The sequence below is a fragment of the Anas platyrhynchos genome, chromosome Z (genome assembly GCF_047663525.1).
Source record: "Anas platyrhynchos isolate ZD024472 breed Pekin duck chromosome Z, IASCAAS_PekinDuck_T2T, whole genome shotgun sequence".
NCBI lineage: Eukaryota > Metazoa > Chordata > Aves > Anseriformes > Anatidae > Anas > Anas platyrhynchos.
The window spans coordinates 23,514,579-23,528,401 of NC_092621.1; the positions used below are offsets into that span (position 1 = coordinate 23,514,579).

Below are 13,823 nucleotides of genomic sequence, written 5' to 3' on the forward strand. Positions count from 1 at the left end.
TCTGCGTGGTCAGGCTTTGCGTTTGGGTGCAGCAATAGCTGATATAGTCTATTTGCACTTAGGTTAACAAATACAGCATTTACTCGCAATCTTTCTTAAAATAGGTGTCCCCTTTTAATCTTTACTTTCAGCTAAACAAATACGTTGTAGGGATACCAAAACTGAGAAGCTGTGTTGCAAGGTAGTGCTATGCTCGGCATACACTGTGAAAGGTGGTGAACTGTCATAAGAGCTTACAGTCCAAATCCATCTTTATTACAAGTATAAATATTAATAATTAAGGATATTGAAATGAAATCATTATAAGTGATTAAAGCTATGAAAGGCATGGGAAGTGATGATCTCTGTCAGTATATCCTTCTTTCTATACCTTTTTGTGTGTGTTTGAGAAGCAATTAACCCTTACTGCCAGTAATTTGCTCACATATTATCCCTCTTCCTGAGGAATAAGCTTCCATTTTAGTGCGTACCTCTCACTGCTATTACTGTTTTTTGATTATCAGGAAATCTGCATTTAATATTTATCTGGATGAAGTACTGCCCCATCATGAGTATATGACTTAAAGAACTGAGTTTCTGTTTCAAGTTTGTATTATGTTTATTTTTTTCCAAGAGCTTGTTGAGTGTAGATGTATTATAATGGCCATTACCAGTACTTTTATCTTGTGCGTTGTTAGTGGGAATCTAGCAGTTCCCACCACTTCTGCCCAAAGGGATTTTGCCTGATAGAGGAAGGATTGTGGTTATTTAAGGAGCAAGGCAATCAAGCTTTGTACAACTGGATCACATCTTTCAGCAGCTGCAGTTAACCCCTGCTTTATGAGATTAATACGGTTCAGCACAGCACACTTTCTACATGGTGTCCTCCATTTGCTCTATCAGGTGGTACTTCTCATGGCAAGTGCTGGTTGTCTCTGCAGTTGGAGGAGTGACTCAGAGTGCTCCGTGCTCCTGATAGCAGAGCAGGGCTGAAGGAGGAATTCCCCAGCAGTGAAGAATCACGATAAGGAGGAGTGCTACGAGTGGGCAGGAGCATTGATGGCAGAGAGCGGGAGATAAGGCAGAGGGACTTGGAAACCAAATAGGAAATTGTGAATTGGATTCCAAGATAAGGAACAGTGCCAGTAATCCAGGGCACTGCTGGCACGATGTAAGCTACTGCCAGATATGCAGTGATCCAAGACTCCCAGCTTAGGCTGTGGGCAACAAAACCAAACCAGGGAGGATCTTCCTGGGACAGAGAAGGAGAAAAGGGCAAAAAGTGCAAAGTTTCTGTTCTCTTCAAATTTTATGTGTATCCCAAATTTTAATTGGTATTGTTGAACACGGCTGACTAAGGTTTAAAGTGTTCTTTTTTTTAAAAAAAAAGTTCTCTTCTCCTCTTGTACTCTCTTTGTACTCTTTTCTTCTTGGAAAATATTTTTCTTTTTTTTTTTTCTTTTTTTCTCAGCACTTTAAACCCTGTGTAATCTGCTGCCTGGCTTGCAGGTCTCTTCTCTGTGCCATGCAACCTGATCACAAAGAGAAATCCAAGTTTTAGAGAGCAGTGTTTTGAGAATGTAGCTCTCTGTGGTTTACCAAGGTTTATGTTTCCCCAATTTACAGTCCTGCACTGTATAACTTTGCTGCAGACAAAGAGGCTTTTTTTCAGGTCTGTCTTTCATCAGTTGGTTTATTTTGTCAGATTTGAATGGGAGAAGAATAGATTTACGAAGACAATAGAAGGGAAAAGTTACTTGATGTGTGCAGGGGCTAGGAGAAATGATTTTGTCTGCAGAATTGCTCTAACTTCGGAGTTTCTTTGTACATGAGGACTGCTGTTTCAAGGCTAAATACTTCTGTTAGTAATGCTTTGCTACCTCCTTGGTGGGACCCTGCTTCCTGTTTGCAGTGTTCTAGCAGCTGAGATCATCTTTCTAAGTTCCCCAGAGGTGTTTTTTTCTTCACCCACAAAGAGCCTCTTCTATTCTACCATTAATCTGGGGAATGCGTTCTGTTTTAGGGGTCATACAGGATGGCTACATACATGATTTCAGAATCTGTGGAGCAAAAAGAAACAAAGCTATGGGATGAGCTCTAGCAGGGATTTGTCCTTGCATGCAGCACTTTGTTTTACGTTACTCATAGGACAAATAGAGGAGAATTCACATTTTTTACTTTACATCTCTTGAGAAAATCACTGAATCACAGAACTGTAGGGGTTGGAGGGGACCTTGAGAGATCATTGGGTCCAACCCCACTGCCAAAGCAGGTTCCTCAGAGCAGGGTGCCCAGGGAGGCATCCAGACGGGCCTTGAATATCTCCAGAGAAGGAGACCCCACAACCTCCCTGGGCAGCCTGTCCCAGAGCTCCGTCACCCTCACCGTGAAGAAGTTCTTTCGCATGTTGGTGTGGAACTTCCTGGGCTCTATCTTGTGGCCATTACCCCTTGTCCTGTCCCCACAAACCACTGAAAAGAGATTGGCCAAATCCCTCTGTCTCCCACACCTCAGGTATTTATACACACTGTTGAGATCCCTTCTCAGTCTTCTCCAGGCTGAACAGACCCAGGTCTCTCAGCCTTTCTTCATAGGGAAGATGCTCCAGGCCCTGTATCATCTTTGTGGCCCTCTGCTGGACTCTTTCCAGGAGATCCCTGTCTTTCTTGTACCGGGGAGCCCAGAACTGGACACAGTACTCCAGGTGAGGCCTGACCAGGGCAGAGTAGAGGGGGAGGATCACCTCCCTTGGCCTGCTGGCCATGCTCCTTTTAATACACGCCGGGATCCCATTAGCCCTCTTGGCCACAAGGGCTAACTGCTGGCTCATGGTCAACCTGTTGTTGGACCCCAGGTCCTTCTTCTCAAAGCTCCTCTCCAGCAGTTCGCCCCCCAGCCTGTACTGATACTTCGGGTTGTTCCTTCCCAGGTGCAGGCCTCTACACTTGCTCTTGTTAAACCTCGTTTAGTTTCTTCCTGCCCAGCTCTCCAGCCTGTCCAGGTCTAAAATACTTCACTAGAATGTGGTAAGTGAAATTCTTCATACAACTGCAGCCACATCTGAGCAAATAGGAAAGATTTTTTGCAATGGCAGCTCGGGGAAGTTTTTAAAATTAAGTAAGATCTTGCCATGGAGGAAATGTCATCCTAGTCTCCATAAAGAATTCTTAAAAGTAACTGTAAAATCTAGATAACAAGAATTATGTATCTTAGATAATGTGTGAGAGATATTGCACTAATTTCACCTGTGGAATGTGAAGTTTGAATTATAATGAAAAACTGAATGCAAAGAGTCTTTTATTTACAAAAAAAAAAATGACATAAGTGACGAAACTGTTAATTTCTGCATTTAAGTGTAAATGATACTGTACACATGTATATGGAATCATCCTTGTGGCAAAATTAATGAAGTGTGCCTGTGGCCTAGAACTAAAAGTAAGGTTTCTTTGGTTAGAAAAGGAGAATCATCCACTACCTTTGAAATCTCTTTTGCTGGGAGCATTATCAAGGGATTAGATGATTAAAATCTGTGGGTTTTTTTGTAGGAGATGTGACGATCCCAAGTTTTGCACAAGTGAAGCTGCCTAATGTCATGTAGTAGGGTCTCTTAACCCCAGCCCGCACCACAGATGCTGTAGTGATGTCATCACATCGTTATGGATAGATACAATCCGTTGTGTCCTTTAACAAATGTCTAATGAATACTGGAAGTTTGTGTTGAATTTAGTTTTTGTTTGGAGGATTGCAAATGAACTGTTATTCAAGATCTTTTAGAAGTGTAGCAGGTAAATTAAGGGTTGTCATAGCATGATATAAGAAAAATTACTGAAATTACAGTGATGTTATAAAGCCAAAAGGAAGTATTTGAAACATTCTTTGATAAGAGAGCAATCAAATATAGCTCTTCAGCTGGACAAAATTTAGAGAAGGGATGGAACAACGTGGTTTTGAAATTGTTGTCTAGTAACATATGGAGTGTTTCCTTAAGTCTTGTAACTTAACAATAGGTTAAATAATAAGTATGTTAAAAATATTTGTAGTTAGGACAACTTAATTTAAACATAATATATATATATAGTCCACACTTATAAAATTTTCCCTGTTTGGTCAGCTTAGTAATTGAAGTGTATCTATTTAAAAAGTTTTGTGTGACTTTTCCTGTACTTAAAATGCGAATCCTTAAAGCATTTATTGCTTTATTTTTGTACAGTGGTAATAATAAATATATACTCATGAGTTAATGCATTGTTTAATTGATTATAATAAAGGGATATGGTAGTTCATTGTGTAATTTATGGAAATAAACTTTGCATTAACCTGTTAAACTGTTGGATATGGCACTCTCAGTGCTTAGCAAAATGTTTTTTGAGGGGAGACTGGTTTTCGTTTGACACTTTTTACATAATGCAAATAAATTCTATACTGCTTTATTAGTCTGCATTTCCTGACTTTTTTCCCCTTTGGTAATAGTACAGATTACTTTTGAATCTTTTTTACTTATTATTTATGCTATCCCAGCAGGTTACTCGTGTTCATGCCTCCTTGTTTAACTCTGTCCCTTCTTTTGCATTTTATTCATCTTGTGATATTCAATTTGATCAGTTTTGATTCCTGGCTGTTATATAGAGATTATAACATTAGAAAGTTAGACGTGTTAAATGTTTAGAGACATCTACAAGTAAGATCTGAGTATGCCTGTGTTGTATTAATGAAATGCTTTTTATAAAAGAATTTTCCCCCTTTCAATGGTTTTGAGTTTCTATAAACCTTTATGGGAAGAAAAAAAAAATCTGATCGTAGTGCTGTAAACATTTGCATATGCACTTAAGTTTATATACAGTTAGTCTTTTTGACTTCAAGATACTATTTTCTTGTGCATTAATGTTTGCAGTCTTGAGGATTTATATTTATGAGAATATTAGTTATAGCTGAAAGAGGGGAAAAAACACTTCTGCCATCAAATATTTTAAAATGTTATGTTGTATTTAAGAAAAATGTGTCCTTTCTCAAGCTTAATAGATGTGTTAATTTACTATTTATCTTGACTAATGATCTTGTGATAAGGGAAATCAGTGGCTTTGCAGATGAAAAATGTATGAGTAAAAAAAAAGGCATTCATCTTCGTAGGCATCATCTGTTTCATTGACAAAAGGCACAGATGTGAAATTTAACTCAATAATTAAATTTATAATTATTGTTTCAGAGTCAGATAAATAATTGCTCCTCATGGCATGCAATTTGGAGCTACAGTTCATGTAATAAGAATAGGTTTGATCATTGGTGATTATAAGCTGAGAATTTTTCAGATTGTGTGTGTATGTTTTTAAATATTATTTAAAAAGTATGGCACAGAAGCAAGCTGCAGACAGGGAAGAACACTTTATTAATGACTCCACAGGGATATGATATTCTTTGCACTGAACAGCAAACGTGCAAGCCTGAAATGGATCCATGGTGCATTTTCTTTGGAAACTGCTGTCTTTGTCATTATCCAGTATGTTCCATAGACTTCCTGGACTCATACAAGTACTACAAAAACAGCAATAGCTCTGATAAAGAAGCAAAAACGCAAAATGTCCATATGTGGTACATGCTGTGTTTCTAATGATGTCTATTTTTCCTCTTTCTGTTTTTGCCTACAGTTGTAGAACAAGCAACAGGAAGAGTTTGATGGGCAATGGCCAGTCTCCAGCTCTGCCTCGGCCTCATTCACCTCTCTCAGCTCACACAGGTGATTTTTATATCTATTTTACTGGTGGTATTTATGAAATTCTTCTGAATTCTTTATGAGGGGAGGAAAAAACGGTCTATCTCACTACGTTTCTTTCCATTGTTGGAATTGGTGAAAATTTGCATATTGTTCCATCCAAATTTCTGTTGAATTTAAATCCATAAATCTTATGTTACGGTAACAAGCAGGCCTGAAATATCTAACATGGATCATGTAGCTTTGTTAGTTTTCCATGTGTTCTGACGAGTTCTGATGCATTTTCCCCAATTCCTTCTCTGCACCTAGTACTGTATGAAAAGAATATTAAACAGCTTGTAACACATGGTGAATATAGTGGAATTGGTGAGTAGGGTATTACATTCTATTTGTAGTGCATTTGTTCCCTAGGATTTATGAAGTTAGGCACGTTACTAGAAATTTCTGTGCTTCAGTTTCCGCAATAATAAATTGGTGATCATTTTGTTTCACTTCTGAGGCATTGAAGCACTTAAGACTGAGTGAACGTTAGAGATGGTATTGTCTTCATTTTGAAAAGGAACATTTTTAGCATACCAAAATAGACTAGTGCAAAGATTCATTCTGTCACATGTTTTGGTGTATAGTTATTACCACTTGTTAAATAATAAAATAAAAAAAAAAGTAAAGCCTTACAAGCAATCCTTGTGTTGCCAATGACGTTGAGTACTTTGTAGAATTGTTTTTGGATGGTAAAAGAAAAATTACAGAGTTTAAGTTGTGTTTTTCAAGAGAATGGTGAGTTTAATAAGGCACTTGCAGTTTTCTTGTAGAAACATCGTTACTAGAGAAAACACAGTGGTTCTCCTCAAACTGAGCAGCATGCAAGCAGAAGGTGAAAGCTGAATTGGGCAAATACTGAATAATTGCGTGAAGTTTTTTAATTTTTTGTCTTACGATTTCAGTAATTCTCAGGTTTGTGTGGTTGGATAGGGAAGGGGAATTTGGATGGCACCACACTGATGAAGTAAATATATTGTTCAGGGTGCAAATGGTGCATTCCAGTCGAAGAAAAGACATTTGGAAGCAACATGGAGAGTGAAGGCTCATGGCTCTAATTAAGAGCAGCCAAAGCAGTTTGAATACATACAAGATACAAGCTCTAGGACTGGAGGTTATAAAGGGGATATGGAAATGTTGATATACAACAGGTATTATATATCAGCTATTACATTAATTACCAATACAGTACATTATATGCGCTCTTCCTCTGTATAGGGCCTGAAGCTAACTGCAGAGATGGTTCATGGTATAGGAAAGTTGGATTTGAAATCTGGCAGTAGGTCTTGTGCAGAGACACTTGTAAAGATCATGAGATTTCCAGAATACTTGAGAATTTCACTATGTAAATTCTTTCTCTTTCTTACAAAAACAGAAAGCAAATATACACTAATGCCATTTCTTTGTGTTCAAACCTTGCTCATTATTAATAACTGTCTTAAGACAGTTGCTGCATATCCTTTGCCTTTAATATGTAAGCTGAAAGCAGTTAAACCTGCTGAAAGCTCCTTCTAGTTTTTGCGTGAACTGTGGATACATTTAGGATGGTGGGAGGCAAAGGCTGCACTGTCAGCTTGGACAACATCTGGTGTCCTGGACACTAATGGGTTTTCCAGCTGAATGCCTGCTGCTGCGTAGGTAGATCTGCACCTCCCAGCCTTCAAGTGAGTGATTATCATCTCAGCAAGTCAGGGCATTCAGGTGTCCCCACCTCAACAGTCACAGGAGCTTGTTCCTGTGGGTGATGCTAACCCCTGATGATGAATAATCAAGTGTAACGCTGTTTAATGTTCTCTGCTGTAGAAACAAGATTTAGCTGTTAGGAGTAATACTATAAATCTTACATGTTTGTGTCTTAATGAAATGTTTCATTTTGTGCCACTAAGAGGACAAGTATTGGGAGAAGAACTGCAAGTAGGGAATTACTTAAAAAGGAGAGGATGTGAGTGTTATGCTAAAATGAGAAGTCTTACAAAACGGGAGCAGGGTTTGTCAATAGAGTGCTCAGGCTTTGGTTTTGTGGCCAAGCCTTCTTAATCTTTTCATAAATTACATTGGCACAAAATTATTGTAGTTGATGTAAAGTTGGAAGACATCCAATATGGAACAGCACTGGGAAAACTGTATTAAGGTGACTTATCTTGAGAACTGCAATAAAAAGTATCAAATTACATAGCAACTTGCAGCATTTTGTGCTTGTAGGACCAGTAACATAAATGCCTACTTCAAGATCTGGACTCAGCTGCTAGAAGGAATTTAGAGAAGGACCTGGCTGCATTTTCTGGATCAGATGATGGAAGCACCAATGTAGCATAGCTTTGAAAGTCAAATCTTAGAAGTTTATACAAAAGAATCCTTTTTGTAAGATTTTCTAGGTTGGCAGACATTGTCACATGTTGACCATTAATTTTCTGATTTCACTACGTTAATACCTGTTGCTTCCATGACATAATGTTTTGGGTACCACCTGTGTGGAGTCAGGAGTTGGACTTGATGATCCTTGTGGGCCCCTTCCAACTCAGGATATTCTGTTTCTAAGTTCATTTGATAGAAGTAATTTAGCCACACTGCAGTTTAGTAACAAAGAAAGCCATTTAAAATACTAAGTATTTTAGTTGTTTCAGGGTTCGAATTACACTGGAGACATTCATGTGCATAATATTTAGAGCTGGTTTTCCTGGATTTCTTAACTTTAAACCTGTGTGAGTTTCTCCTTTTTTCCTTCCTTCCTCCTTTTTTCCTTCCTTCCTCCTTTTTTCCTTCCTTCCTCCTTTTTTCCTTCCTTCCTCCTTTTTTCCTTCCTTCCTCCTTTTTTCCTTCCTTCCTCCTTTTTTCTCCTTTGTCCAAAGTAAATGATATTGAGTACTGGCTTACTACCATGCATTTAAAACAAAGAAAAATGTCTCATACACAGCTTCTATGCTCTTCTGCTTTAGATATGGTCTGTGTTGACTGCCTTTTGGGGAAAGTAAGACTAGGTTTGTAAGTGAATGAAAATCAATGAAGTCTTGGCGTATTTTCATGGTAAACTGTCAAAGTACTAAAAGCTAAAGCTAACACAGGGTTCTGAATCTCTTTTGAAAGAAAACTGACATTTACAGAACAGTAATTAATGTAGTTTATTAGTCTGATTGTCATCATACGTAGATTGATAAAAAAAAACTTTGCTAAAACACAGATTAATGTTATTTAAAATTAATCTGATGTGTCAATTTCATAAAATCAAAGATTGATTAGAAAGGGCCTTAAAGATCTCCCAGTTCCACCCCCCTTCCATGGGCAGGGACACCTCCCACCAGACCAGGTTGCCCAAAGCCCCATCCAGCCTGGCCTTGAGCACCTCCAGGGATGGGGCATCCATAGCTTCTCTGGGCAGCCTGTGTCAGGGCCTCACCACCCTCTGAGTAAAGAACTTATTCCTAATAGCTAATCTAAATCTACTCCCTTTTAGTTTAAAGCCATTACTTCTTGTCCTGTCACTGTATTCCCTGACAGTCCCCGTCCCACCCACCCCCCCCACCCCCCCCCCCCCCCAGGCTTTCCTGTAGGCCCCATTTAGGCACAGGAAAGCTGCTGTAAGGTCTCCCCAGAGCCTTCTCTTCTACAGGCTGAACAACCCTAACTCCCTCAGCCTGTCTTCATAGGAGAGGTGCTCCAGCATTCTTGATCATTCCCATCACCCTGCTCTGGACTCACTCTAACAGCTCCATGTCCTTCTTGTGCTGTCCCCAGAGCTGAACGCAGGGCTCCAGGTGGGTTTCACAAGAGCAGAGCAGAGGGGCAGAATCACCTCCCTCGCCCTGCTGGCCACGCTGCTTTTGATGCAGCCCAGGATACAGTTGGCTTTCTGGACTGCAGGCACACGTTGCTGGCTCATGTTGAGCTTGTCATCAACCAACACCCCCAGGTCCTTCTCCTCAGGACTGCTCTCAATACGTTCTCCACCCAGCTTGTATTGATGCTTGGGATTGCCCTGGCCCAGATTCAGGGCATTGCACTTGGTACAATTTCAGAGCATCTTCTCCTAGTTTAGGGACTACAGAGGAAGGAGTAAATTGTATGTAAGGAAGGAGTAAGTTGCGTGTAGATTCAAATGACTTATAAATTAAATGCTATTAAGTATAGTACTTCTAGTATTTAAAGTAAGTAGTGGCCAGAACATGAAGAGATCCCACTGTTTTTCTTATGACCAGTGTAAGTGTAGTTCATCTGGTTTCCTCTTGCTGCCACTACCAACTCCCAGTACACTGAACTGTAGGAATTGTGCTGTGTTTTGTATCAGTGTAGTTCTCAGATTTCTTCTGGTCCTGGGTTCAATTGTTCATTCCAGTTTGGAGAAAGTGAAGTAACAGATTCATGCCTGCATAAAGCTAATTTCACCTGGAATTAAGTGAATGCTAGTACTCTGGATGCCCAGAGGAGCTGTGGATGCCCCATCCCTGGAGGTGAGGCTGTGGCAGGGGGGTGGAACAGGCTCATCTGTATGGTCCCTTTCAACCCAAACCATTCTGTGATTCTAAGCAGGGCAGGAGACTTCAGTGACACCCAGGATGGAACAAGCGAGCTGCTAACCATAATAGGTTATTTAGCAGAAAGGTCTATGTATAGAAGATTTGCCCTGGCAAGCGGATTTAAGAAGCTTGCAAACCTTCCTTGCTGTAACTGGAGAAAGCCATTTGCTGGTTTGAAGCATAATTAATCCAGTTTTTGAAACAGCTTGAGCTCCTCACCTCTGAGCAGATCTCGGCAGAAATACCTGCTGAAGCGTTCAGAATGCTGCTGCTGCCCAGCTGTGTGCTGCTGCTGACTGGCACAGTTCACTAGGGTATGAAACTCAGACCTGTAACTGTTCATGGATTCTTGTGTATTGTTCACTTCACAGCATGAGTTCACACCAAGGAAACAGACACCAGGAACACATGACCTGTTGTTACAGTGTATTGCTGCTGTGCTGATGTACTCTTAATTCGTTTCAAACGACTGTCAAATAATGACACCAAGACTTCAAACTGAAGCTGTCTCTGATCCATTGGGACTTTGTGATAACAATCATTAATCTGTTATTCCCTCAGTACCAAAAGAAAGTGATTGCATCAGGAGTCCTTTATTTTGTAAGTAGACAGCTATTAAAAAAAACATTAATAATACATGTTCCCTGTAACATATGCATTTTTAAAAGATGTAAAACATCTTCCCTCTTTGGCAAAGGTACAGGACTTCTTGAAGCTAATTACAAAACAATCACACAATTTAATTAATCTGGGTATAGTATTCTTAACAATAGCTGCTTGCAAAATGAGACACCCTGTGTATTGTCATGAGGTAAAGTATTGTTTTGGTACGTTGATTGCCTATTCATTGTGCTACTTCTCCCAGAGGATACTTGAGTTAATTACTTACCTAATGCGTGACCACCAGTCAGGTTTACTTCATCAGGTCAGGAACATCAACAGTAATCTCAGCAGCATAGAGATACCCTAGGCCTACACATACAGCAGCAAGCAGATCCCAGAGAACAGCGGGATTTGACTAATAAGCAAGCACTGCACATATGGGCAGAGAATTAACTGGCACTGGTTTTTATTTGAAAGTCTCCCAGGTATTGACTTGCAGATGGACTTGGGGGTGGATGAATGCCATGATGGATGAAGGTCACATATACATGTAGGACTCTGCTTCTAACCTTTCTTGTTTTTCTGGAACACCACACCTTAAACCTTTAGTAGCACTAGTTGTTGCTCCCATTGTTTGGGGTTTGGATTTTTCATCCTCCATTTCCAGTCTTGTCTGGGTTCTCAGACATCTAGATAAGCCTGCAGGATTTAATATCCAGGTATTATGTATACAGCTTTGTCAATCTTGTTGTTTTAAAAGCTCGTTTGCTTTTGGAAATGCGTCTTGCATACTGATGTTCTTATTAACAGGATCTAATATTCTTCCTGAATAAGACTTTGACTTTGGATTTTGTCTGAGAGGAAGTGATCTTTGCCTCTAGTCAGGCAGTAGCAGCACTGTCTCCTTGAACCACCTGCTGTTGCAGCTATAACATCACTGCGTTCTTTGTTTTTTGCTCTAGTGTGAAGGTTAAGCTTATGTTTGAACTAACTGGTGGACAGTTAGGCACGTCGTTGATGTGTAGTAAATAAGTTTAACTCTGTATAACTTCTAAACAGATGAAAGGAATTTAAAATGCCCCCCCATCTCCTGACATGTCAGATTATTTTCTGTCAAACGCTGTTAGTCTCACCACATTTAGCCTAAGTCCCTGCTTCTGTGACAGAGTTTAAGGTAGCTTCTTTGTCTTTTTTCCCTCTTACCTAAGCTCACAAAGGACTCCCAGTTACAGCTAATACTTACCAGTGCAGTAGCTAAACTTTGTGACAATGTTTTATCTGCAGTGTTAACTTTTTTTTTTTATCATATCTTTATTAAATAAGCTCTGGTAGCAGCAAAAGAAATCCAGTTAGCTGTTAAATTAAATGACCTGTTGCTGTCAGTAATTTGGTGTTTGCAGTTCATGCAGGACAAGAATAAATTGTGTTGGCCCCCAAATAAAGATTGAAATCTGTGCCATATGTGTGGCTTTAGATTCCCTCTGCTCTTCTCCCATCCCTTCAGGGAACAGAAATCCTTGCTACCTTGAAATTATCTAGGCCCTCAGAAGTGTCTGAAAAGTAATGAAGAAGCTAGGGTCTTGATGGGGAGAAGATAAAGTTGAAAAGACATAATTTTTCTCTGATTGATAAACAGACAAAATAAGTCTGTGGTATTGGCCAGTGAAAGTGAGATTCTTGTCTCCTGGGGCTTTAAGAACAGATGCAAAGACATGATCTAAGCAGAGCTAAAAACACATTTTGCATCTCCTCCTGATTTAAAAAAAAAAAAAAAAAAAGTCAGGGGAGGGGGATCTCTGTTTACTACCCAATGGTTTCATGATTACACTTTCTGTCATTGAGTGTCTAAGGACGTTAACTGTGAAAAACTCAATGCTCATTCAAATATTCAAGTAGAAATCAAGGCCACTTGAAGTGTTTTAGGTACTCAATTTGTTGTAGCAGATTTTTCACATGTAGGTAGTAATTTTCTTCTCAGAAACTAAATAATGATTCTAACTGGATACGCAGAAGCTTTTTAATCTGTTTCTTTATGTTGCAGTCTCATTTATGTCAAAAATAAAAATACTGCAACAAATGCACTACTTTAATATGTTGGTGTTGCAGTCTGTTCTTTATTTTAGGAAAGATAGATTTAGCTATATGCTGGCACTACTTTAAAACTTACCTTTTTAGCTTTTGAGGTGATTTTTATTTTTTGTGTGTCATTCTTATTTCTTTTTTATATACTGTCTTTTCTCTAGTTACATATGTTGAGGGGTCAAGGTGACTGGAACAGCTCTCACCACTCATCTTCTTTCCACGCTTTCATTGGTCAGAAGGAGGTTGAGCACTGTAATGTGAAGAAGTAACAGTCATAAATTTTCAACTTGGTCACAATGTATAGTCACTTCTTATCACGTATTGGTAGTCAACTTTTGTGCCATGGTCTCACAAAAGTAATGGGAAAAAAATCACTAAGTGTGTTTTGCCTGCTTATATGGGGTTAGGAGCCAGGAAAAAACTGAACAATGAAAAAATCACAATAAAGCTCTAGTGAAAATGCTGTAAAGACTTTGTCTATGGGCTAAATCATGCTAATAATGATTATGCTATCTTTCAAATATGTGTGATTAAGAAACACTTTTTTTTCCATGATTGAAAATGTATTCCTTTCAAACCAAAATTTTGTAAACCTTTCTCAGGTTGAATGGAGTGTTTCCTCTGAGTTAGAAAATTCAGTAATAAAAAATCAAATGCTGAATGAAATCTCACATCAAATAAGATTGTATTTCATTTTTTTCAGTGTTCTTGAGAGGAGAAACTCAGAAATTAGTTTTTAACCTACCTGGAAATGCTAGAATTAGCATGTCTGAAATGTCTTTTTTTTTTTCTAATATGTATTTATTTGTGTATTCCCCTTCCAACAGGAAACAGTCCTCAAGATAGCCCTAGGAATTTCTCTCCCAGTGCCTCAGCCCACTTTTCTTTTGCACGAAGGTAAG

At 39.1% G+C, this 13,823-nt stretch overlaps 1 protein-coding gene across 14 annotated transcripts in view; it reads left to right on the forward strand.

The window, feature by feature from the left end:
• MAST4 (microtubule associated serine/threonine kinase family member 4) overlaps positions 1–13,823 on the forward strand; it is a 293,964-nt gene that overhangs the window by 214,624 nt on the left and 65,517 nt on the right. For all 14 annotated transcript variants that reach the window (XM_038170079.2, XM_038170081.2, XM_038170080.2 and 11 more), the window contains 2 exons: positions 5,622–5,710; positions 13,749–13,818. In XM_038170079.2, coding sequence (XP_038026007.1) covers positions 5,622–5,710; positions 13,749–13,818 — 159 coding nt within the window. The remainder of the gene's footprint in view (positions 1–5,621; positions 5,711–13,748; positions 13,819–13,823) is intronic.